Source organism: Protopterus annectens, chromosome 3.part0 (assembly GCF_019279795.1).
Source record: "Protopterus annectens isolate FY-2018-M chromosome 3.part0, PAN1.0, whole genome shotgun sequence".
Classification (NCBI taxonomy): Eukaryota; Metazoa; Chordata; order Ceratodontiformes; family Protopteridae; genus Protopterus; species Protopterus annectens.
The window spans coordinates 1,913,657,628-1,913,684,665 of record NC_056731.1 but is presented as its reverse complement, the minus strand read 5'-3'; the positions used below and the strand labels follow the sequence as shown (position 1 = coordinate 1,913,684,665).

Sequence of the window (27,038 nt, the reverse complement as noted above, 5' to 3'; positions counted from 1 at the left end):
TGACGTGTACGGGAAGTCTATTCCAAAGACAGAGCAGCCGCTGGGAGACAAACTTGTCTCACCAACAGGTTTTGTTGATGTCGCATATTAGATTCAGGCCTTTTGAGCGGGTATTGCGTGAGGAGTTAAAATTATGGATATGGAGCATCTCTAGTAGGGCAGGGTCCGAGATTGCCTTGTAGGCGAGACACAGACCACCCCTGAGCAATCTGTACAATACCGAGTAGAGTGATAGTGATTTGAGTCTGTCTGCATAGGACAGGTGTTGGAGGCCATGGATTCTTTTTGTGAGGTATTTCAGTGGCCTTTCCAGTTGGTGCAGATGTTTGGAGAGGTACATCACAAACAGGGCATTATACTCAATTATTGGTCTAATGAGGGAGGAGTATACAGAGGCAATAACCTCCTTTTTTTCTGGATGCAATCCCTTTACTTATGAGATGAACCAAGTAAAAGGATTTCCTGACCACTGCTGCTACATGATGTTGAATGTGAGGTTGTTATTAACCTGAGTGCCCAGGTCTCTCACCAGAAGTTGTGTGGTTAGGGGATGCACTGTGATAGATTGGGTAATTTTGAAAGTTTTTTTATTATTTAAAGCTCTAATTGATTCTAATTGACCTTATCTGATGAAGTCATTGATGAAAGACGAAAACGCAATTTTTGTCAAGAGCGTTAAATCTTTTTGTACTGGGATTATCTCTGTTTGTCCGTTTTTTTGTGTCATTAAATCGTGGAACTGTGGAACCTTGCTGGTGTTCGTGCCTTCGATTTGGTTGCAGTGGATTTATCTGGTTTTGGTTGTTTGTTCCTGTCTTATTAGTCTTGTTGTGCTTGCCGGATGGAAGGCGGAACACCGAAAGAAGAGATGGGGGAATCACGGAGATTGATAGGTCAACTGACTCAGCTGATTGACCTATTGACGCCGCTTTGCCAGACGTTTCATCGGAAGCAAGGAGAAGAGGGTTTAAGTGTGCAGGAACGGACCGAATGGTCAAGGGGAGCCAAACCAAAAAGAAAACGCCGTAACAGTGGAAATGTACATCGTGAATTTGTAGGAGAAGAACCGAACGGTGAGACATTTAATCCGGCTCAGACGCCAATGGTGTTGGCGCAAACTGACACTGTTAATATATCACCCTCTTTACTGGCTGAAATGCGCAATACTCCGGATAACCCCACAAGAAGTTGTAGCAGCAAAGGTACTGTTAATAATTCTTTCCACTCTTCGTGGAAAAGTAACTGCATTAATGACTGGTTAAAAAAGCCTTTCAACATTGAATTTAAAAACGGACAAAAGCAGACTTCTGCCGATGGCATTAGTTACTACAATAAATTAGATAAATTGTACAAACTTATGATGAAATTTAAGACTTTAACTGTGGAAAATGAATACTTAACAGAGTGCATCAATAGAAAAGTGGTACCCAAGGGTCTTAGAATATTTAAATATCCCAACAATGTTATAGGGGGGTCATTTTTTCATCATGAATTGTTAAAAGTTTTTAACCAATGTGGAATTGAAATTTTAAAATTAATTATTCAGGAGAATAATAGAGTGCAAGATTTATTGCAGAATGAAATAGAAGTATTAGATTTATGTGTTAAAGAAGACCTTATTTTTCAAATTAGGGAGGAAAGGGACAAGTATTATAAAATCAAGGATGATATTGAGTGGAAATGCAGTGAAATTATTGAAAGGAAAATTAGTAAGTTAAAGAGAGACTTATATGAATATGAAAATAATATCCATTACCCAAAGCCGCCCTTTAAGAGAAATGACACTAATCAGCAATATGGTGACCCACCCTTTGTAGATCATGAAGATGATGGTAAAGGAAGGCCATACTTGGATTACGATGATGAATTTCCCCCTTTAAGGAGAGATTCCTATAAATCCTATAATAAACAGGAAGGATATCAAAATTTTCAAAAAAGGGGGGGGAGAAGGGGGAGGGGGAGGTATTAGAAGAAATACACCCAACCCCTATTAGTGAACAACATCAAAATGCTATTCAAGTTAATGGTACTACATATACCCTTGAAAACTTGGATGGGGGGGTATTAGAAGGAATACATCGAACCCCTATTAGCGAACAGCATCATAATGCAATTCAAGTTAAGGGTACTACATATACACTTGGAAACTTTACCATTTATAATTTTAGTAGTACTATTCCTAACAAAACACACTTTCAGTTGTTAAGCAAAGGTTTTAAATTTATTCCAACAGTAAAAGGTGAATTGGTTAACACCATTATAGATGTCAAGCTTTTCCTTAGGAAAATTAATTTTGGTATTTTGTTTGCCCCTATGAACTCTAATAAAGAGATTAATTTACCTCCTCAAGACTCGGTTCTAGTACGTAGAAGTACATACAACCCACCCTTGCATCCGCAAGTTAAAAATTTTGAAAATATGTTAGAAAATGAAATCAGACAAACGTATGAAGGAAATGTAATGGAATTTAATCTTTCTAAGGAAGAAAATGAGACATTGTATGAGTTAAAAAACAATAATGATCTGAGAGTAATGAAACCGGACAAGGGTGGGGGTATTGTCTTTATGGACAATATTATATACGAAGGAAAGATGAGCTTTATATTAAACGATATGAGAAAATACACCCTAGTCTCACTTAATGAAATCAATTTAGCTTATTATAAAATTGATAACTTATTAAATAGTTATTTATATGAAGGTTCAATAGACAGAAAAACTTTTGAATACTTGTATGTGGAGAAGCCAAGAATACCAACAATATTTGGAATTCCTAAGGTCCACAAAAATTTGGAAGATCCGCCTCTGAGACCTATTGTCTCAGCAGCAGGGTCTAAGACACTCCCCATGGCAAAATATGTGGACCATAAGGTAAAACATATAAGTATTGAGAATACACACACATTGAAAGATTCATGGGATTTTTTAAGGTGTATTGGTCCTGAACTTTATGATGAAGATTTATTATTCATTACCATTGATGTCGTGGACCTATTTACATGTATTCCACATAACGAGGGTCTCATTATGTTTGAAGAAATGGTTTACAAAAATACCAAGTTAACACAAGCTGAAAAATGTACCATTACTGGTTTAGTTGACATAGTAATGAGATACAATTTTTTTACCTTCCAAGGTGAATTTTATCAACAAATTCAGGGTACAGCAATGGGTGCAGCTTGTGGGCCCATATATGCTGATATTGTCCTAATGAAATGGGAAGAAGACTATATAATTAATTCTAGTTACAAAGACTATTGGTCTTTGTATCGTCGTTTTTTAGACGACATAGTCATTTTTTGGACAGCAGGAGTTGATAGATTCAATGAATTTTTTGATTATATAAATAATTCCACCAGTTTCTTAAAATTTACTTATTCTCTTTCAAAAGAAAAATTGCAATACCTAGATGTAGAAATATATAAGAATGGAAGAGATTTTGAAACCAAGATTTATAGAAAGAAAACCTTTTGTAACTCCTTTCTTCACTTCACTAGTGCACACCCCTCACACTGCAAGAAAAATATTGTCAAAGGGCAGTTTGTGAGGGGTAGTAGAATGACCAGCACTAGTGAAGATTTTTTTATTGAATGCAATCTATTAAGTAAAATGTTCGAGGAAAGGGGCTATCCAAAGGAATTTATAATTAAATTGAGAACTGAAGTGGAATTGGGAAGGCAGTCTAAGTTTCAGCCAATAAAAGGACAAAGAATTATTAATAATATTATAGAAAACGAGACCATTAAAATTGACAATGACCCAAGATATGAACAGGCATTAATTATGGAATACAATGTGTCTAATATGAGGGTCAGTGATTTATTTAGAAACGAATGGACTAGATTCGTAGCTTTATCAGACATAAATGGCATGAATAATTTAACTACAAAAATTGTATATAGAAATGCTAGGTCTATTAAGAATATATTAGAATCTCAAGCTAGATGTAACGCAACAAATAAGGGAATGGAAGGCCAAAAAAGGAAAGGTAGTTACAAGTGTGGCCATTGCAACCAATGTGACTACATGTTAAATGTTGCTGAGATTATTATTCCTAGCAGGAACAACAAAATTATAAGAAGCAATGGTTTCTTTAATTGTGAGACAAAGGGTGTAGTTTATTTAAGCATTTGTAAAAAATGCAATTCCTTCTATATAGGAAAAACTGAACGAGTCTTGAGGAGGAGAATATACGAACATTATTATGAGATTTCTAAGGCGAAAGATACAAACGCCTTATATAGACATACTAAAGAGTGCAAAGAGGCATTTTTTGAATTTTTTGTAATTGAACAGGTGAAAAAAGATCTAAGAGGGGGCTTATGGGAGGAAAGACTGGCCTATAGGGAACTATGGTGGCAGATATATCTCAATGCCACCAGGAAACCTGGTTTAAACGAAAGTGTATCCATAGTTCCAGTACTTAAAATGAAAGCTGCAGATATTTAAAAGAAATATTTTCTGTAGCTTGCAATTTACAGAATGGCCAATAGATGGTGATATTTGCTTAACAAACAGACACTGCATTGAATCTGAACAGTAACTTCCAAATACAATTGTTTCCTTCACATGAATTTATTAAGATTTATTATATTGTATTGTAACTGATTTTATGAAATAGTATTTATTAAATTCAAAGGTATAATAAATTTATTTTTAAATATATTTATTAGAATATTACAAGTAATAGAGTTGTTTTTAACATGTGTTTAGTGGATATTAATATTTATGAGAATCAATTCATTGATTGGTTGTTTGAAAGATGCACTGTGATAGATTGGGTAATTTTGAAAGTTTTTTATTATTTAAAGCTCTAATTGATTCTAATTGACCTTATCTGATGAAGTCATTGATGAAAGACGAAAACGCAATTTTTGTCAAGAGCGTTAAATCTTTTTGTACTGGGATTATCTCTGTTTGTCCGTTTTTTTGTGTCATTAAATCGTGGAACTGTGGAACCTTGCTGGTGTTCGTGCCTTCGATTTGGTTGCAGTGGATTTATGTGGTTAGGGGGTTACCATTGATGTGGTAATCAATAGGGGTCATGTTTTTGCCTAATGGTATGATGATACAATTTTTGCATTTAGTTTGAGGCCATGACTTTGGCACCAGTCATTAGCTGCTGTGAGACCTTCTTGCAGTATGTTAACATAATTTAGGGAGTCAATGACACCACCCAACTTACAGTCATCCCACAAACTTGGTGAGCCACAAGACCTTTGCCTTTGCCTGGACCTCTGAGAAATAGATGCCAAACAGTAGGGGTCCCAGGACAGATCTCTGGGGAACTCTACTAGTGACAGATCTGCTATCAGAGGAGGAGGTGCCTATTTTGACTTTGAGGGTCCCGTCAGTGAACCAGTTGGCTACCAATCTGATGAGATAGGGATTTACACCAAGTTGTGATAGCTTTTCAATAATGCCTGAGTGGGGGATTGTGTCAAAGGCCTTGGCCAAGTCAAGGTAATATGTATGTACTTACTTTCCCTGATCCAGGGCCTTGGTGACAGTCTCAAAGAAGTCCATCAGGATTCAACAGGCAAGATCTGCCCTTAACGAATCTGAACTGGGTGGAGTCAAGTGCTTGGAGATTGCCTATGTCCTTGTTTATGAGATCCATAATAATACGTTCCATGGCTTTACAGATCAGACTTGTCAAGCTAATGGGGCAATAGTTTCCAGGGTCAGTAGTGGCACCACCTTTGTGCAAGGGGATGACAATGGCATTTCTCCACTCTGCTGGAATGAAGCCAGTACTTAGGCTGTGGTTGAATAGGGTGGTCAATGGAGAAGCCAGTTCTTGCTGAAGAGAGTGCAGAATATATACTGGGATACTATCAGGTCCCATGGAAGCTGTGTTCTTTGCCTTGGATAGGGCCTGTAACACTTGATCTATGGAGATGTGAAGTGCGGGTCAAGTATCAGATGTTGAAAGGCCTTTTGGGGGGACAGGGGGGTGAATTTTGCGCTGGACCTATCTGCTAGCAGGTTGACTATGTCAACAGGATCAGTGTAAGTGATACTGTTAAGTACTAATTCAGAACAAACCTGGGCTTTGCCACAGAGGTTCCTGACGTAACTGAAGAAGACTTTATGGTTTTCTTTTATTATGGAGGCTAGTTTTGATTCATAATTGGCCTGCTAATGACCACTACGGCCTTTATAAGCCTAGCTGTGCAATCCAAACTCATCGTGTCCCTGTGTATCATGGGCACTTATTAGGAGGGATATGTTAGTTAGGAGTTTCCTAGATGTTATGTTGGGGGGTATGTTAGTTTGTGTATTACTGTCTGTCTCTGACTAGAAGAGACAATGGGGCCAGACCCAGGGTGAATTTCCAGTTTCCTATCCATTGGTCAGCTTTCACAAACCATTTTTCAGACAAACAGCATAACTCCTTCAACTTTTCAAGAGACAAGGCCAGACAAAGACATCTTGTCTTACAACCCCCACCACCACCACCACCACCACCACCACCACCACCACCACCACCAAAACACACAAAGTGTCACACTGGTTAGAAAAGGATGGTCAGGTACAGGAAAACAGTAAAGTCACATGCCCTTCCTAGAAGGATTAACTTCATGCCAATGACTGCACAAAGAAAAAAGTAAAGGCCCATTCAGTTATATAAACAATACACAGAAATAGGCTATACCTCAATCAAAGAAACAAAAACAGGCAATAGTCCAAAGTACAAAGACATTCTCAAACAGCTGTTCCCTCATTATCAATATCCATAACAGACAAAGGGAACTCACAGAAGTCATTCCTACTATTCTCAGATACATGGAGAATGTCGCCATATTGGAGACAGTGTTAGTCACCCACCAATTTTGATGATGTGGCTGAACTTCTCCATGGTATCTTTCACCATAAGCTGAGTAAGGACCTAAAATTCTTTTCATTAGCTTCGTGTTGCCCTTGACAAGAAAGTTAAAATGGAAGATCTCTGTAAGATGGCCTTTTTTAGAGTTACTAGGTTTCTTTTTCACTTTCAAAGGCTGGTTTCAGACTACCTATCTATGTCAAACAGAGCTCCTCATTAGCACTCTTCAAGAAAAATCTTGATGATTGGATGGGAAATGGGAAATTCACCTGGGGGATCACTTCTGTGGCTCTGCTCGACAGGAGCACAGGAAAATAATTTTCTTGGGTGGCGAAAGCCAGGGTACATTTTTTGGCTAGGCTTGTATGGGCCCTAGGGCCGATAGCCTAGTACCTACCTATGAACCTATGAACCTATGAGTCCAGGACGAAGACTGGTTTTGGTATGTTATTATCCAAACTATTCTCCATTAATCAACAAAGAAAAATAACTAAAAACTCGTAAACCAAAACACAAGCAAGTGAACTTCACAGACAAGACTCCTTTAATCCAAAATGGTAAGCGCTTTCACCGGCTATAATACACCAACTTCCTCAGACCAACACTTAAAATTGAAACACAGTTAAAATATCCAACCAGTCCTTTTAGATACATTTAAAACAACTTAATCAATATGTTAATTGCTTAAATACTTGTGACCATGTGATCAACTAATAATAACATAAACATAAACCTACTGCTGAACCAAGATTTTGCGATCAACTCTTTAAAGTGCAAACTTACAAAACCATAAATTTCCAAATATTAAAATAAAATAAAAAGAAAAAGAAAAAATATATAAAAAATAGAAAAGTATAAAAAGATATATTCAAAAAATTCTAAACCTAAGATGAATTAAATCTATACATTTACATCAATCAAAGCAGGCTTAACAAAGGTAAAAAAGGTAACAGAGTGGGCTCCATCCAAAATACTACACCATTGTACCTGGTCTGTCTTCCAAGAAGACAAAATAAAACCATTATGTGTTGAAAGCTCTAAGACTATTACTAATAACCCCAAACCAAAACCTACTCAATTCAGCTAGAGGCTCTTATACCCTTTATTTGTTGGTGTTAGTGTTAATCCCTTCATTATGTTCATCTATTCAGGGCTTTCTTTATGAGAAGGCATTTTATAGATATTTGTTCATTAAGCCCAGGGCACAAATATGCTATAGTACGAATCTGCCACTCCAATTCTGCCTCCTCAAGCCTAAGTTTCTATGCCCCTCCCCTAATATTAGGTTCTATCTTTTGCAAGACAATAAACCTAAATCTATGCTCCGGAAATGTCATGACATGTCTTGCAAGGGCATTAGTGCTTGTTGACCTATCAATACTATATTGGTGCTCACAGACCCTTTGTTTAAGAGCCTCTAGCTGAATTGAGTAGGTTTTGTTTTTTAAGTGTTGGTCTGAGGAAGCTGGCGTATTATAGCCGGTGAAAGCGCTTACCATTTTGGATTAAAGGAGTCTCGTCTGTGAAGTTCGCTTGTTTGTGTTTTTATTCTCCATTAATCTTATGCTTACCTATCTAGTCCAAAGTACTTAGAAAATCACTATAGTTTTTAACATAATTGCTGGACATGCCTTTGGATCAGCATGCTAATCTCTTTTCTGCCTCAGCCTTCAACTGTTCCTCCTGCTAATATTCCAAGCTAACTGCTACCAACATTATTTTACCCCTTAAACCTGCATAAATACTAAACCAGTGCAGTCCACAAAGAAGATTATAATGTTTCAGTGGACTTCTGCTACAGTCAGCTAATGTTCACAAATGGTGTGGAGATTACTGTTGCACTAGTGATGTCACACATTTCTGAAATACCTTCCCAGTTGAATGCTTTCTGAACAAAATTTTCTGCCATTAAAGCCAGACTACATCTTCACTTAAAGCAGTTAATAAATGTCACTGCAGCACTGCCTAAACACACTGTTTCTTTTCTAACAAAGATCACACTTCCTAACGCAGAATTACCTCTCTGCCCAAAAAAGTAATCGCCATAAGGCCTTTCATAAGCCAAGCTTAATGCAGCATCCTCTTTCATAGCACCTGTGTACTGCTTTGCTCAGACTTAATCATAAGACATAATTTTGCTGGTAATCTTCCTCTCTGTTCTTATCAGATCTATTTCTCCTTCCTAATAGTGCTAGAAAGAGTGATCATATTCCTCCTTGTATTTATTTATTTAACGTTGATAGATAGAGTGGGCCAAGGATCCTTTTTAGCCACAACCTACTTCAGTGGCAGAAATTATATAATGTAGTAAAGCAATAAAATGTGGCAAAAATGTACAAGTATAACATGGTATTATTGATTATATTATTGCTGGAGTCGTTTTCACAGAATTACTGTAGGACAGTTTCCAAATTTTGCAGAGAGGTGATTCTGCAATACAGACAAAACATGCAGTAACATATACACTCATATACATACATATATATATATATATATATATATATATATATATATATATATATATATATATATATGGGTCTACCTGATAACACCGACACGGGAAAACACCGACAACGAAATCACAGACACCACAAAACTGAAAGTTCAAAAACACGAAACTTCACATGCCCGACAAACCACAATCCCGACAATCAGCAAACAAAACAAATCCCCTGTCCAAAAAGCACACACACAACACAAGCACACCAAAAACTTACAAACCTACACTAAACCTTACATACACAACTATCTCTGCACTAACCTTAATCCAAACCCTAACCCTAAGGTCCTCCACTATCGCACACTCACCTAAGCCATGCCCTAACCCTAACTCACTTAACCCACCCCTAACCCTACAGTCTGTCACTATCGCGCAGTCACCTAACCCGCGCCCTAACCCTAACTCACTTAATCCACCCCTAACCCCACACTTACCTCAACATGTCGGTGTTCTCAGCGTCGGGATTTTCAACTGTCGATCATCTCCATTGCCGATCTTCTGGTGTCAGTGTTCTCGTCATTGGCATTTTGCAGTTTCGGTGTTATCAGGTAGACCTATATATATATATATATATATATATATATATATATATGCTGATTTTTATGTTTTTTTTTCCTTTAAAATTTTGCATGGACTGAGCTTATTTCTCTGTGTTTAAGTAGTAGGTGTTGATGTTCGCATTGTTGATGTTTTGTGGTTGGTGTATAGGATGTCAAGGTTTTTGTTTGTCAACCAGAATGAACAGAATGATGTATAAATATACATATAAATGTGTGTGTGTGTGTGTGTGTGTGTGTGTGTGTGTGTGTGTGTGTGTGTGTGTGTGTGTGTGTGTGTGTGTGTGTGTGTGTGTATGTATATATATACATATATAAGGACAAAAACTGCCATCTTCAAATATCACACAACATCATTTTTTCAACTTTCAGTCAGCATAATTAATTGAATTACAAATGATTAATTTTGAAGTGGTGGTGGTGGTAATTCCTTTAAACTAATGTTAATGCTTTATCTAATTCTAAAGTTAATAAATTACAGTAAGACTCCTTGTAATCTCCTTAAGAGCTACTTTTTACTTGAATGTAATATAATCTGTTTTCTAACTTCCTTGTCCTGTTACGGGTTGCTGTGGTAGCAAGTTGAGCAAGACAGACCAGACTTCTCTGTACCCTAGCAATAGTCTCCAGCCCATTCTTGGGATTTAGTGGTGCTCCCAGGCTAGTTGAGAGATGTACGTTCTTCACTGTGTCCTACATCTGCCCCAGGTTCTTATCTTACTGGTTAAGTTGTGCATGGCATACTTCCTGTGGGAAGTGACCAAGGGGCATCCTTGCTAAGCACTCAGACTAATTCAACAGACTCCACAGTGCAAAGGAACTGAGAATGACCTAGTTATCCAAACTCCTCATCCTGTCATGGACACTGATTCTGGTCACCCTCAAAGTAACCTCATTTTGTTGCATGTGCTTGTGATCATATCCTTTCAGTTACTACCTAATGCTCATGACCATAGGTGAGGATAGGCATGGAGGCTGACCAATAAATTGAAAACTTCTTCCTAGGAGTTAGATGCTTCTTCACCACTACACCTGGTACTACACCGATCTAGTAGTCCATCTCCCAACACCATTCTATACTCACTAATGAACAAAGTTCCCAATATACTTAAATACTTCCAATTGAGGTAGCTGCACCCCCTTCTTCTGTAGAGAGTAGCCCACTCTCTGCTGGGACAGAGCTGTGACCTCCAATTTGGAGGTACTGATTCTCATACCATCTATTTCATACTTCCAGCAGTCCACTCCAGTCCATGCCAGAGATCACAGTAATTTGAAGTCAGGAGGACAACATTATCTGGAAACAACACATATGTAACCCTCACATCACTAAACTGAATACTCTCAAACCTCAGCTGTACCTTGATGTCATTCACATGTGGGTCACAAACAGGAGGCAAGACAAAAGACACCCTTGGCAGAGTCCTTTACTCATCTTGAATATGCTTGAGTTAAAGCCAAGAATGCAGTTGTAATGCTCTTCCTTTCCTCTGTCTCTCTCCCCAAATTGAAATGTATCCCTCTTTTGTTTATTTCATACAATGTCATTCAATGAGTGCAGACACAATGCATAGAGTCCACATGAAGAGTCTTATTTGTACACTATAGAAAGGAGGGAGGACAGTGCCCCCTGGTTACCTCCTGAGTAGGTACCAAATAAGGTTCTGCAGGGAAGTATGCTTTGGCAAAAACCCGTTAACTAACACAGATGTCAAGGTATGACGCTGAAAGCATAAAGAAAACATTGACAGGAAATGCATTTTCATAGAGAGAATCTTGGAGGGTTAACAGGGAGAAGCAAAGTACGATATACTTCAGAAATGCATGAAAAGGGTATAATTAAACCTTAATGTCAATGATAAAATTAGAGATAATCTAAAATTCTGGGTGTTGTAACAACAGGGAATATTACCATGCTAGGAACGTCAAACAGTTATTTGGTTATATTGTCTATGTTTCTGTCTGGATGAGAAGACACCAGTCACAAAAGTGATGCACAAAATATCCCAGGTGAAGTACAGCAGAAAGTAATTTAGATGGAGCAAAACAGTATTTACTCAAAAGATCAGAAACAGTAATGTCTGAGGATTTTGCATATGCGGGGTGCAAGGCATGTAACTATAAGCAAAACACAGGCAGTGTATGAATCAGATAAAGTACTTTCCTTAACATTCTGCTACATGATTGATGTCTGAACTTAACACATACTGTATACTAATGCAATTTTGTTTTCTGTTGCAGGTGTTTTTACCATTTGCATTTGTGATGGTAGCTGTAAGCTGCTTCTTAGTCCTGGCTCCGATCATTCAGTCTCCCCAGCTGGAATACATATATGCTTTGCTTTTTATGCTTTCAGGCTTAATCATCTATTTTCCATTTGTGTATTTTAAATTGCATTTTAAATTTTTTGACAAGATCACATACCACTTACAGCTACTTATGGAAATAACTCACTCAGAAGTGTATGAAAACGGATCCAAGAATCAGTAACACAAGTGCTAATATTTGATACAACTGTGGCAGGTGCAACTACATATGCAAAGTTTCTATACTGTTCAGACTTCCTTTATGAAAATATAACAATCTAGACTGCAAATGATTTTTTAATCCTCACTTTTCTCAGGATAGTGACTTTTAAAAACAATGTCTAATACTATTGCAAGATTCCAAAATAAATTAATTTGCAAAAAGTGAAGTTTTAACATGGCAAAATTCTGAGAAGGAATTGTTAAAATTAGTACTTGTGATATATGAGGTAGAATAAAAAGAAAACCACACAGCATGTGTGTGCACCAACATCTGTTAGTACTTACACATTCATGCACATACACATGCATTGACACAGACATACCCACACATAAATGAGAAATCCTTTTTTACCTCCTAAAAAACTAATTAGAACAATGAAACAATTTAATTAAGCAAAGCTGAAATACAACTGTTTAAGTGTGCGTTACATATTTGGCCCATAACCCAATGTTTGTCTTATCATAACACAGGACATCTGTGTTTACTGAGGTGGAATTCATTCTCATGATTACAGTCACATCTATATTTTACAGTCAATAAGACTTAGGATTATTTTGTTATGTGTTAATGAGTTTCAAGTATTGACTTCTGTGTTGTTAAGATGTTAATTACACAGATTGAGCATTCATAGGGAATAAACATTGATGCAGAAAGCTGGAGGCAGCCAATTACTGAAGAAATTCTCCCACATGACATATTCTCAAAAATAGCTGTCAAGGTTCTAGAAACATGTTTTGATTATAGAATGCTCCTGTATTTGTGCATCATTGCTAAAATGAGCTGTCTGTACTGTCTTGTCAATGTTCCAATTCTCCATTCCCAAATAGCATACACATACATATATGTGTGTGTGTATGTGTGTGTGTGTGTGTGAGTGTGTGTGTGTGTGTGTGTGTGTGTGTGTGTGTGTGTGTGTGTGTGTGTGTGTGTGTGTGTGTGTGTGTGTATTTATATATATATATATATATATATATATATATATATATATATATATATATATATATGGTTCCCTATCAGAAGCCTGAAACACTATAAGCCTGAAAGTCAAAATCCTGAAAACTATAGACTGAAAATGCAAAATCTCAAAAATGCAAAATCCTGAAAGTCAAAATCCTGAAAACACAAAATGGACATACTGACGTCATTGTGGCTTTGCTATTGTTAGCCCTGTGGTGTTAGGTCATGCGTTGGGTCCAGGTAAGTGTGCGGTTGGTTTTATGTTAGGGTTAGGGGCGGTTTAAGTGAGTTAGGGTTAGGGCGCAGGTTAGGCATGTATGCAATAGTGACAAATATTGGGGTTAGGGGCGGTTTAAGTGAGTTAGGGTTAGGGCGCGGGTCAGGTGAGTGTGCGATAGTGACGGACCTTAGGGTTAGGGTTAGGGTCAGGGTCAGTTGGTAGATATTAGTGTCTTTATAGTGACATATTAGCATTATTTGTGTTTTCAGGATTTTGACTTTCAGGATTTTGCATTTTCGAGATTTTGCATTTTCAGTCTATAGTTTTCAGGATTTTGACTTTCAGGCTTATAGTGTTTCAGGCTTCTGATAGGGAACCATATATATACACACACACACACACACACACACACACACACACACACACATATATATATATATATATATATATATATATATATATATATAGATATAGCTATACACACACACATTGTGCACTAATCACTAAGTCACTTAATCTAACAAACTTGCCTAACCTACTTTTCATCAAAAATCCATTTGTCGAGTCACTAAATTGATCAAAAAGGAAATCTTTTCCTTTCCTAATTAGCTACACTAAAAAAAAGTTGCTATCTGACAGACGTAATTTATTTGAGCAGTGGTACTATTCAGGAAAGGAATTACAGTAATGTAATGCATGGAAATTAGGGCTGTGGCATAGGGATGGTTAGGGTTAGAATGCATAATTAAGGGTAGGGCAGGGGGGCTTTGTGTATCTATATATCTATAAATACATCTCTCTCCCTATATATATATATATATATATATATATATATATATATATGTCATACACAACATACTGAATATGCACCATGTAGTCAAAAGAAACAGATGATAGAGATGTGCATGAGACTGACAATCCCTGGGAAGGGGAATATTCCCTTTTCCTGGGTGTTGTGTGATCTCAGAGTTAGTATATATAATTAGCAGGGGATGTGGGGAGTGCAGCCACACCCACGTAGGAGATCCAGGGGGCTTGCCCTTTGCAAAAACACTTGTTGGATTAGCCTGCTCCAGTGTAATCCTCAGAGCACGCTCGTTGAATGTTGATGTTCTGTGTTTCAGCTTTGTGACTGATATTCCAGACATCAGCAATATATATATATATATATATATATATATATATATATATATATATATATATATATATATATATATATATATATATATATATATATATATATAATTGCATTCTATTTGTTAAGAGACTGAAATTTCTTAATGCCTGCTTTTTTGTCTAGGAGAATATTGTACAGTGGAGAATGGGAATTTGTCCTTTCGCCACTGTTGTGCAATCTTGGAGAGAGTATATATAATAAGCAAGAGGTATGGGGTGCAGGGGTAGCTTTTTATGTTTTCATTGTTTTTGGTTTCAATCTTTTTAGATTGATCTTTTTACATTCAGTCTTTTGAGACCTCGACCTTTCACAAAGTAACTAATTTTATATATATATATATATGTATATATATATATATATAGTGGATATAAAAAATGTACACACTCCTGTTAAAATGCCAGGTTTTGTGATATAAAAAAATTAGACCACAATAAATAATTTCAAAACTTTCCCACCTTTAATGTGACCTATAACCTGTACAGTTCAATTGAAAAACAAACAAATCTGTTAGGAGAAAAATAGAAAAAATAAAAAACGTACAATAAGCTGGTTGCATAAGTGTGCACACCCTTAAACTAGTACTTTGTTGAAGCACCTTTTGATTTAATTAATAAGGTTGATATCTTCATTAATTTTGCTTTAAGACTTAATAAGAATATAAAGGTAAGGAGTCCCCCGCATTTTGTTGAATGCCATTTGTTTAATAAATGCAGGGAGTGTGGTTTAATGTCAGCAGTACAGATAGCCAAGAGGTTGAATTGTCATTGGTCTGTAATGGTGAGACAAGTAAGTGGGGTTGGCGAAGTGGGAGTCTTTGTGTGTGTGTATGTTAGTAAGGATTAGGATCGTGAATGAGTGAAGGACAGGTTCTGTATTTTTCTGTGCAAGTTTTTGCATTTTAGGGTTAGGGTCAGGGTTAGGTTAGATGATAGATATAGTGTAGTTTGAGTGTGTTTGTGAATGCTTGTGTGTCCAAGTGTGCTTTTTGTAGTGACTGTTGCAGGAAGGTTTTTATGAAGGTAAGGTATGGGGTTTGGGTTGAGGGAAGGGGCAGGGTTAGCAACCATTACTAATGTGGTGCAGGACAGTAGAGCCACTATTAAAATGAATATGAGGATAGTGTAATGAGGGGATTTAGCATTAATATCTGGAGAGGAACTAGCTTTCCTTTCACATTATCTCATTTGATGTTTTTCTTTTTCAATTTTGTGCATGCTCAAACTTTTTTTCGGTATTTTCATTTTTGACGTTAAATTAGTTCAATCATACACAATAGAGCTGAGGCCAAGGTAGAGAGCACCACTGATTGGTCAGCTTAACTGGAGCTAAATAGGTTTTCTGCCATGGCATTAAGCTAAAAGTACAAAGCAGGTTGCCGTAAAAATATCAGGAATTAGAGGATAAAAAAACGCTGTTCATACTGAGTTTGAATGAAGAGAATCATTTAGTAGAACTTCACAGACTTACATCCTAAAGTTCTCAAAAAACGTGGCTTTCTGGAATAGTTCCTGAAAATTTGGAAAGAAGCATTTATTAGAGCAAGAAGTTGTATTAAATGTGATTTTAGCATAATATCCACACATGCGTCCAGGCTGTGCTAGACATCAGGGATGTCCACTTTCTCCTCCTCTTCCATTTGCTTTTGCTATTAAGCCACTTGCTGATGTTATTCATGGTCTTTAGAACTAACTGTAGTAAGTCATTATGTGGATGATGTCCAACATCTACTCATTGACCCAGATGTTAATTTGCAATCGTTGATAGACATATTAAACCATTATGAAGAAACTGAAAATTAAAACTTATATTTGGAAAAACATAAAATACCGCATATAAACTTTCAGCCATCCCCTATCTTGTAGAAAATTTTTTTTCTCCAAACGTCTTTATTAAATTTTAACATATGACAAAGGCAATTTTACATTTAAATGAATGAAAAACATACAAAATGATACCACTTTTGTTGCAAACAGTTTATATCACAGACACCATTGAAACAACTGTAGTTGCAAACATTATACATCACTTATAAACCATCCAGTCATTGTCAGTTAAGCATTATATGACTCATTCAAATCCTGCTTCTTAAATCTTGTTCCTGCTCTGCATATATTGTTCCCACAATTCCCATTTTTCCTATGTAGTTTGCTCCTTCCCTTTTCTAAAGATCCCAATTCCAGTTGTTTTATCTCTGTTACTATATTCACTATTTTAGTAAAGTTGGTCTAGACTTTGATTTCCGTGTTCTAGTAATTGCTTTTTTGGCAGCCACCATAATTAGACTCAGCAAGGCTTTACTATGTCTAGGCAATTCTAATTCTGTAGCATAACTCAAAAAAATCATCTCCTGAGTCAGTCCAATCTGCTCACCCAAGATCTCTGACAGAGTGGTCTGCAGGGAATCCCTAAAGTCTGCCAGTTTACTACACTCTCAAAAAATATGTTCCCACCTATATCTTTCTTGCCCATCACACCTCCAACATTTGCTATCCACCAGAGGAAAAATTCTTTGGAGTCTACTCAGGGTATAAAAATACCTATGTAAACACTTCCAGACAAAGATCCTAAATCTTCTAGACTTTGTTGCATATTTGGGCGATATACATATATCCCCCAATTGTCTCTTTGTGAATTGCTTATCCAGTCTCTCTTCCCAATCCTTTCTAAGCTCCTATGATTGATTCTTAACATTATCATGCAATATTTTATATGCTTTACTAATTATTCCTTTTTTTAATGGCAGCATCTGTTCTAAATTCTCTACCAGTGCTGGTCTTTCATTTAGGAGCCCCCTATTATCAGAGAAAAATGTTCTATGACAACTCGTAAAAATATTTCATAAGACAGACTAGTGGTAGGGCCAGAAACAGAGTAGACTGTGGGAAGCATGGAAGCATTCCTTCTAATCATTTCAACAATTGTTTAATGGGTTTCATTCATTTCAAGTTACCAGTCATCAAACCACAACTCAACAAACAAAGCCATCAAAACTTCTGCAAATCCTGGAAATGAGTATTAACTGATATCCCCTTGCAAACCTACATCCTCTAAGTTTACTGGGATGAGATTTTGTAGTTGGTATTTTTTTTTCAATTACTTACACTGACATTAGACCTTTATTCACCTATGTGCAAGTCAATGTACTATATGGAAGAAATTACAAAAGTTATTTTTGTTCTTAAATTAAACTTAAAAATAACACCCAAAAATAACCCAACTTCTCAATATGTAATTGATAAATAAAAAAAGACATTCTGGTGTATAGCAGCAGGAATGAAACTTTATTAAAAAATTTAAAATAAAAAGAGCAAGCACTTTTATCACAGAAACTTCATTAGACTAACTTAAGAAAAAAATCCACACTGTAAGATACAGGTGCAATCAAAAGTAGAATCAATTCAAATTAATTATTCAATTAAAATATTTACCAAATTAAAAAAGAAATTAGCACCTTAGTTTTCCCAGCATTGGTGTATTCTTCATCATCCAGAATATTCTCCTAGTCCCTACCTCCAACTCTCAGTTTCAACATAGTCAATTACATCAAATAATAATCTTTCAAAATTCTTACAAAAATTGTTATGTCTGAATAAAGAATTTGTATAATTGTTCATTGTGATAGCACAGTTATGTTCCTATATCCTCTGATTTAACTTTCTAGTAGTATATCCTGTATAACACAAATCACAAGTGGAGCACCCTGCAACATAAACCACAAAAGATGATAGACAATTAAGGGTTAAATATACTGGTTCCTAAACTGTTATATAATTTGACAATATCTATGTTATATATAAAGCATTCTTAGTATCCAAAGAGAAAAAATAACCTTGTTTTAGTGAGGTCTGCATGTAATAACATAACTATATCAAGCTTGTCATTATGAGGTTCTTAGGTATGAAACTCAGTTATAATTACATAGACATCATGCTTCTGCACACATAGTAATCATCATAGAACTGCAGCTGAAACCTATTAACAGCTTTGGAAGCTGCAACAAACATGACATGGCTAAATAAATGGCAGCCATTGGTGAACTGAACATCTAGTCAACAAACAGCCTTAAAAGCTGTTAGACACTTTGTGTAGCCACACAAACATTAGGCATTAGCAAAATGCAGCTCTAATAAAGCAACAGCTTCAAAAGATGTTAAATCCGTTTTGTTGCCATATGTTTTATTTTAGCTAGCAATAAGTCAGGGTGGCTAAACCTCCCCAAATACTAAAAATTATTTTGATTACTTTGACAATCAGCAATAAGTTATTATATATTCTCACAAAAGATTTGAGAATTTCACCTCCTGAGCTCTATTCTTTGAATTTCTTGAATTCATTTCTCATACACATAACAACTTGCTTATGATCAGAGACCCACTTGTAATCATTTAAGTTACATGTCCCAGAATTATTCACAGGTGAGAACCTAATTTGTCTGAGATTTTAATGGGTACCACTTTGACAACAAATAGGGTTCACAATAAAGGGAAAATGGATGGTGGTTTGCAATTACCATATAGTGGAATTTAATAGCAACTTATATTTCAGCATTTGCAAACTGGATTATTGGAAGTGTTAATGCTGTTTAACAATACAGGTACTTACTGAAAACAATGAATATGGGAGGAGAAGAAAAGCAATTTTTGGCTATGAATTCCTTAAACTGGCTAAGTCATCAACTATATACTTATGTCTTATTTTATCTAAATAAAGAGCACACTTTGAAATAGCTAGTTGTTTTTAGTCAAGGCTCAGAAAGAGAAATACTAATGTCATTATTAATTAAAATGTATGGAAATAAATTATGGGTTTTAACAAAATTCAGAAGGATTGAAGTATATTATGTGATAGAAATGCTACTAATTTTGAAAAGCCAAAAGAGACCTTTGTTAAATGAAATAAAAAAAATAAGAATTGATTATATGACCTCAGAATAATAAGCTAGTAGTTACATTAGGTAATCTTAAAACACAAGTCAAATTAAAATGTAGTGTCTACATTTCTTACCCTCTTATAAACTGATTGTGGGTTAACCTACAGAAAACTGAGGATGTACATTTAGATGAAACAGATAAGGGGTGGAATTTTCATCACATTGGAAGTTTTTTAACCAGAATGAAGGCTATTTGCTTGGAGGGCACATCATGATTCTTTTTATATACCACATGTATTATAAAAATGTATTCTAATCAGCTTGACTGATATTGGCATATTGGTGATAATTCAATATGGAACTGCTGGAATATGTTGTCAGAATGAGTAAGACATAAAGGTCTGCAAAATGTAAAATTGGCATCAAAGGAAATTGTACTGAAGGAGGATATTCTAAAGAGTATTTTTGCCAGGATGGATGCCTTTTCCACAAAAAAAGTATTGTGTTGCCCAATAAATATTTAACATTGTGCAAAAATGCATCAGAAAATGTCGGAAGAAGTGAATCATCTAACCACAAGATTGTGGGGGTACTTCATCCATAAATAATTAATGGAGACTTCTGTTTTCATAAATTATAAAAACCTAAAATATGAGCACTGTGGTCAAATGTGTGTCTTTACTTAGTTACATTTTAGTAATGTTTGTCAAAGATAATTAGTACTTTTGTTTTATGTTGCCACACCAGTTCCAAATGACCTGTGTTTTGTGATATTTTATTGTAAACAACTTTCTAATGTAATTGTGTATTTTGTAATTCATGTCTGACTTGGTCTTCTAGTCACCATTCTTCTGATGATAACCCATTATTTTTTTTCCATTCTTGTTTCTTGATGCCATTTATTTATGTCTAAATAAAACGGTTTAAAAGCTGTGATAAGAAATTAAAGATTGCTACTGGTGTATCGTACCATGAACTTTTTCTCGTATAAAATGAGCATTACAAATGCTTTAATCAATGATAGTAGTTATAAGAAGGTTACTGACTAGACAGAGCATACAGGCCAGTACAGTGATGATACAAGAAATAGAAACAATTTGGGGACAATATTCATAACAAAATGTAGCCACAGCCAATATTGGCTAACTTTATGCATGCAGCAACCTTCCACCATGCTCTGAAATAAACATTTTACAATATAAAAATCTGTTTTTTGTTTCCACTTCTTAGAGGCACAAGATAATGTGAATCAATACCACAGTTATACTATTAGGTTAGTTATATGTCATCAGACCTGAAAAATGTAATTTATGTCCATACTACTTTACAAGACAAAAATCTGTGATTCATGAATTGCTGCACAAAATACAAGATTCTAAGTTTTACTCTTCTGGCCATTCACATGCTGCGACTAGTCTGTCACTGAAACTGGACATAGACTAGTAGTCTTGAACTACTGAATTTCTGAACAGAATTTTTTTTTTTTTTTTGCAAATTTAAGGAAATATTTTATATATAGCAGAAAATTTACACGACAAATGTGCTATAACTAGAGCCTCAAATAATCAGTACTATGGATGTATTCAAGTTAATATATTTAGTTAACATGCATATAATACGTGGCATACAGTCAAAAGCTTTTGATATCTACAAAGTGGGGGCTATTATTATTAGTCTGCTGATGTACAAATCCCCATATTATCAAAAAAAAAGTAAAACAACTATGAATACAAATATCACTTTATATTATACTTCATGTTTGACATACTAGAACACGATATTCATTACCTGAAATACCTAATGCCTTAATTTAAAAATTAAAAAATGAAGACATTTCCAAAAACGTAAGATAAAAGGATCAGACACAGCTATATTGCTCAAAACAAATATATATATATATATATATATATATATATATATATATATATATATATATGATAAATACAAATAAAACCTACTTGTTTAAAGCAGATGAAGAAATTATAAAGTCCAGAAATAATTCTATTTTCAAATTTCTTATGAACAGATTTATGACTCCAAATGAATGCAGTATTTCCTTCAATCGCATCAGTGGAGACATTATTAGAATGCTTTCAAGTATAAAATAGACTGTTTGACAGGATTAAAAATAAAAATAATAAAATAATAAATAATCATTGATTATCATGGGCAATTTACAAGAGATGCCTGAGTCTCTGAGCTCATAGTATGTTACCTGTAGCATCAGCCTGACTTATCAAAGTCCTATTTAATTTAAAGGGTGAAAATGCATATTGTTAAAAAATAAAATGTTGTATAATATCAAAATAATGTATAATGTGCTATTTATTAGTAATAAGTGAAGTGATATCCAGTTCTACAGATATACTTGGAAATTTCATATTATGGAAAGAAACATTTTAATGTGTATCTATAGAAATTCTATAGACTTTGAATGTCGTATTAAATGTGGTATTGTTGAATGTGAACAAGAGAAAAAGTATCTTTGGCAGACAAAATGCAATCATTCATTATGTTATATATGTAGATGATGAACAGTGGACAGAGTATGAATATAGTCTGTAACAGTACTGTGAGCCCAGTACGATTCCTTAGGGAAATTGAAGTATAAAGCAGGATCTGGCCATATTCAAAACATCTGGATATCTGGGAGCACAGGCAAGGCTGTGATTCCTAAAAAGCATCTCTACAGTGCAACTTGTACTACTCAGATAAGCTGAGTTGTGCTACACAGCAATAATGCAATTCAGCACAATACTTATTCTGCATGGCATTAAATCACATTATAATATAATTTATATAGGCAAGACTCACTCACCTCAGTACATTAAACAACTGCCCTACTGTGCACCCTACCAATCTGTTCAGTGCTAAAGCTCAGACAGATGCACACACACACACACACACACACACACACACACACACACACACACACACACACACACACACACACACACACACAGCAAGCATACATAAAGTAATTCGCATTCACTAAATATGTCACATAATGTCAACACATTATGCAGCCATGATCTCTCCAGTAATAGACATGTCACATCAGGCAGTAGATATCAAATACAGACACACAGACACACAGGGGCACACACACACACACACACACACACACACACACACACACACACACACGCACACACACACACACAGACACACAAACATGTACATATACACATACACACACCTAAAAAGGTATGCATTTACAAACATGCTCATAGGTACACTGCACATGAATATTTACCTGGATCATTAAAATATTGCACCAATGGGTCCTGACATTATCCCTGCATGCATCTCATCAAACATGAAGCATGATTTAGCCACCCCTCTAACACCACTGTTCAACCTCAGCCTCCTTACAGGTTTTGTACCAAGTGAATAGAAAACAGCTACAGTCAATCCCCTGCATAAGGGAGGACTTACTGCAGATCCAGGCAATTTCAGACTCATAACTCTGGTCAGCCTCTTATACTAAGCCATGGAACGACTTAGCATGAAACTAATCCAAATACTGTATGCTTCTCAGTTTGGATTGGTCAAGAGCAGGTCATGCTTACTTAATTCAGTCAACTTTTTGAAAAGTTCAACAAAGCAATGGATGAAGGTAAAATGATAGAGACTGCATACCTCAATTTGGCTAAAGCTTTTAATACAATCCCCCATTCAGGCATAGTAGAAAACTTAAACAAAAAATAGGACTAAACTCCTACATAAGCCACTGGATTGCAAAGTGGCTCAAAGGTAGGACAAAGGAGAGCAAAAAAAGGGAAGTTACCTCCATAAAGATGGGTCTATATCATATTGTCGAAGTTTGAAAAGTTCGAACCACTGAAGTTTGAACTTCAATTATCGAACCTTCAATACTTCGAATGTAAAAAAAAAAAAAACCTTTATTTTATTTATTTATTTATTTGCAGTTGGTTTACCAGGATAGTCCATTGGGCCATTTGAACCCGTTTTCAATGGAGTCCTGGGGAGAAAAGCTCCAATAGCACTCTAGGTTACAATAGTTTAAAGATTATATTTATACAAAGGTTGCAGTTTTGAACAAGACCTTTACAATTAATACAGCAAACATTGCAAGTAATACACACTAGTGATGAGGTTGGAGTTAAAACTGACTGGCAATGGAACATTGCATTGTACAGCAGAGAGGCATTTCTTCTTAGGAACATACAGTTCATAGTTACAGTCTGATTCATTGTTTACAAAACGCATATAGTAGCAGCAGTCTGATGCAATATTTAACTAACATATAAGTACTGGAATAAAAGTATATGGAGAGATGAATAGAAGGAGAAAGTTTTAGAAGAGAATAAGATCGAGAGAGAAGTGAGAAAGAGAGAAAGAAGGAATCTAAGGCCTTGAATGAGGTGAAAAAGGGGTTTGTTTTCCATAGAAAGAATGGAACAGGAGTTTGATATCATTTGTTATTTGGGGAGAGAGCAGGAGCATTCCCATTGGGATATTAGGTGTGAGTGAAGAGATTTTTTAAAAGAGTAATGGTTAGAAGTAGTACGAATGGAGGGTGGTAGGGAGTTCCAGAGACGTGCTAAACCATAGGATAGAAGATTTTTGCCTGGTGGATGGGATGGTTTGTGCACTTCTATTAGATTTTGATTATTGGACCTTAGTACTCGATCAGGAAGGTACATCTTAAAGGTAGAAGAGAGTGAAGGACAGAGGGTGGGGTTAAAAATGAGCTTATGTACAAGAGTTAGTTGTGTATAGATGAGTTGATTTGGTAGTTCAGCCATTTTAGTTTTTGGAGAGAAGGGCAGTGATGGGAGGATGACTTTTGGCTGGTAGCAAATTTGGCAATTTTGTTGTAGCAGGAGGAAAGTTGAGATTTAAGAGAGGATTGTAGGTTAGTGAGAAGAGGAGTTCCGTAGAGAAGGGAGGGGATAAGAAAGGAAGTAGAGAGAGTTACTTTAGTGGCAGGGGTAAGGTAGTTATTTTGTCGGTAGAGCATGCCTAGTTTTTGATGGGTCTTTTTGATGTTTAGTTGTAAGTGGGAATGGAATTTAAGCTGATTGTCAATTTGGACCCCAAGTAATTTGGTCTCTGATACCAGTTCCAGAGGTATATTGTTTTGGCTAGTGATAGTGAAGGAGTTAAAGTTGAATGAGGTAGTTTTAGAGGGAGTAAATACCATTAGTTTGGTTTTAGAAGCATTTAATACAAGGTGGTTTCTTTTCATCCATTGCTCAGTGGTTGAAAAAGCTTCTTGAGTAAGTTTTAGGAGTACAGGGGTAGATGTGGCAGAGCAGATGATAGTTGAATCATCTGCATATTGGATGATATTTGAGAAAGGAATAGAGTTCTGGAAATCATTTATAAATATATTAAAAAGAAGCGGACCTAATATGGATCCTTGGGGGACTCTGGTTGGGGTATTAAGAAATGAGGAGGTGGCCTTTTTCCATTTTACTGCTTGATATCGGTTAGATAAGTAGCTGGAGAACCAATTCAAGGAAGAAGGGGATAGGTTAAATTTAGAGAGTTTAGTTAAAAGCAGGCTATGAGAGATAGTATCGAAGGCTTTAGAAAGGTCTAGTAGAAGGGTGGAAACAATAAGGCCAGAATCCCGGGCTTGATTAATAGTTTCAAGGAAGGAGAGAAGGGCAGTCATAGTACTATGATTTGGCCTGAATCCATGTTGTGTGGGTGTTAGAAGCTGTTTATCTAAGAGGTGTGGAAGAAGTTGTTGTTGTATGCATTTTTCTAAGAGTTTAGAGATAGGAGACAGGATAGCAATGGGACGGAAGTTGGTAACATTATTATTGTTGCCTCCTTTATGTAATGGTATAATGAAGGCCTTTTTCCAAATTTTGGGTACTATGCATTCCTGGATTGAACGGTTAATTAGAATGCTAATGGGGTAGGTGACTGCTTCAGCGGCTAGACTGAGAAAATAAGCAGGGATATCATCTGGAGCATTGGAGCATGGCTTCAATTTCTGAAGGAGTTTTTTTATAGTAAAAGTGGGAATTGGTTTTAATGAGAAGGGAGGACACTGGGAAGTGTGGGAAGTAGGGGAAGGAGATGGAGAGGAGTGAGTGATAGTAGAAGAAGGGGTAACCCAAAACAAAAAAAAATGCTCTATGCAGGGGGGCATGCCCCCCTGCACCCCCACAATCCCCACTGTTTAGATATACCAACTCAGAGATCACATTACAGTGCAGTAAAGGAAAATCTTCCCTTCCCGCACTCTATGGCGATCTCCGTTATATGATTCAAGGTTTTAAAACTTCGATCATTAAAGTTCGAACTTTAGTGATTCAAAGTTTTAAAACTTCGACAAATATGATATAGACCCCATAAAGGCTAAGGGTGTCCCCCAGGGTTCCGTGCTGGGACCTCTCTTGCATGGCATATAATTCTCTGAAATAAAAGCCAATGTTGAAGGGCTCTGGAATCTGGATGATTAAGTTTGCAGATGACTGCAAGCAAGGAGCAGTCATTAAATCCTAAAATGTCTTAGCCACCTAGACAAATAACAGATGCCAGAATCATGGACTGAAACTGAATGCCAAAAAATGCATTATTGCATCCTTTGAAGAGTCATCTACTCTGGGGAACTACCATATTGGCAATACTCCCCTAGGAGTTGACCCAGTTGCTCAGGATTTGTGAATTTATGTTGACAGTGAACTAACTTTTGACCAATATAGTTCCACTGTCATAAGAAAGGCCTTCTATATTGCGCAGCTTATAAACAAAGTTACTACTCAGCTCTCATTAGGCCAATAATTAAGAATAATAATATAAGGTGTAATTATAATAATAATTACATTATTTATAAAATTTGTCCAGAACATACAACAACTGGAATGCCCGCAGAGACATCTTACTAAAAGGATGCAAGGCCTAAAGAATATATCCTACATAGAGCGACTCCTACTGAGTATCTTACAAACTGCTAAAAGGTTGCCTGTGTCTGGCATACAAGGCATCCTCTGACCCAATACTGATGGACCTGGTGCACATCAGCAAGTCAAACAGCATCAGAAATACTCAGGCCAGGGATCTAAAACTGTTCTACAACATCAACAGAACAGTTTGGAGGAAAAGGTATAGTTTTCAGAGGATACCATGCTCTGGAAGAGACTTCCTATCCATGTAAAACAAAGTTATCCCTATCCATATCCAAGATCTGCTTAGATCTATGGATAGGTAATAGAAAATTTACCCCAAGACTGACCTCTGTACTACAAATGGACATAAGGATCTTCTAAATGCTTTATCTTTTGCATGGACCCCTCATGTTATCCCTGGAATGATCCCAGTTATTCTCTCTGAGGCTAATATATAATTATTACCTCTGGGATGGGTAATGCTGATTTAACACCAAATGGGATAGCTTAATTCAAGTATCAAAAGG

The 27,038-nt window shown here is 36.1% G+C and overlaps 1 protein-coding gene across 1 annotated transcript in view; it reads left to right on the top strand.

Moving 5' to 3' along the window:
• Positions 1–13,243, top strand: part of LOC122797226 (solute carrier family 7 member 13-like) — a 200,370-nt gene extending 187,127 nt beyond the window's left edge. The window contains exon 4 of the mRNA XM_044066063.1: positions 12,128–13,243. Within this exon, the coding sequence (XP_043921998.1) occupies positions 12,128–12,376 (249 nt within the window). The 3' untranslated portion in view covers positions 12,377–13,243. The remainder of the gene's footprint in view (positions 1–12,127) is intronic.
• Positions 13,244–27,038: the final 13,795 nt, after the last annotated feature.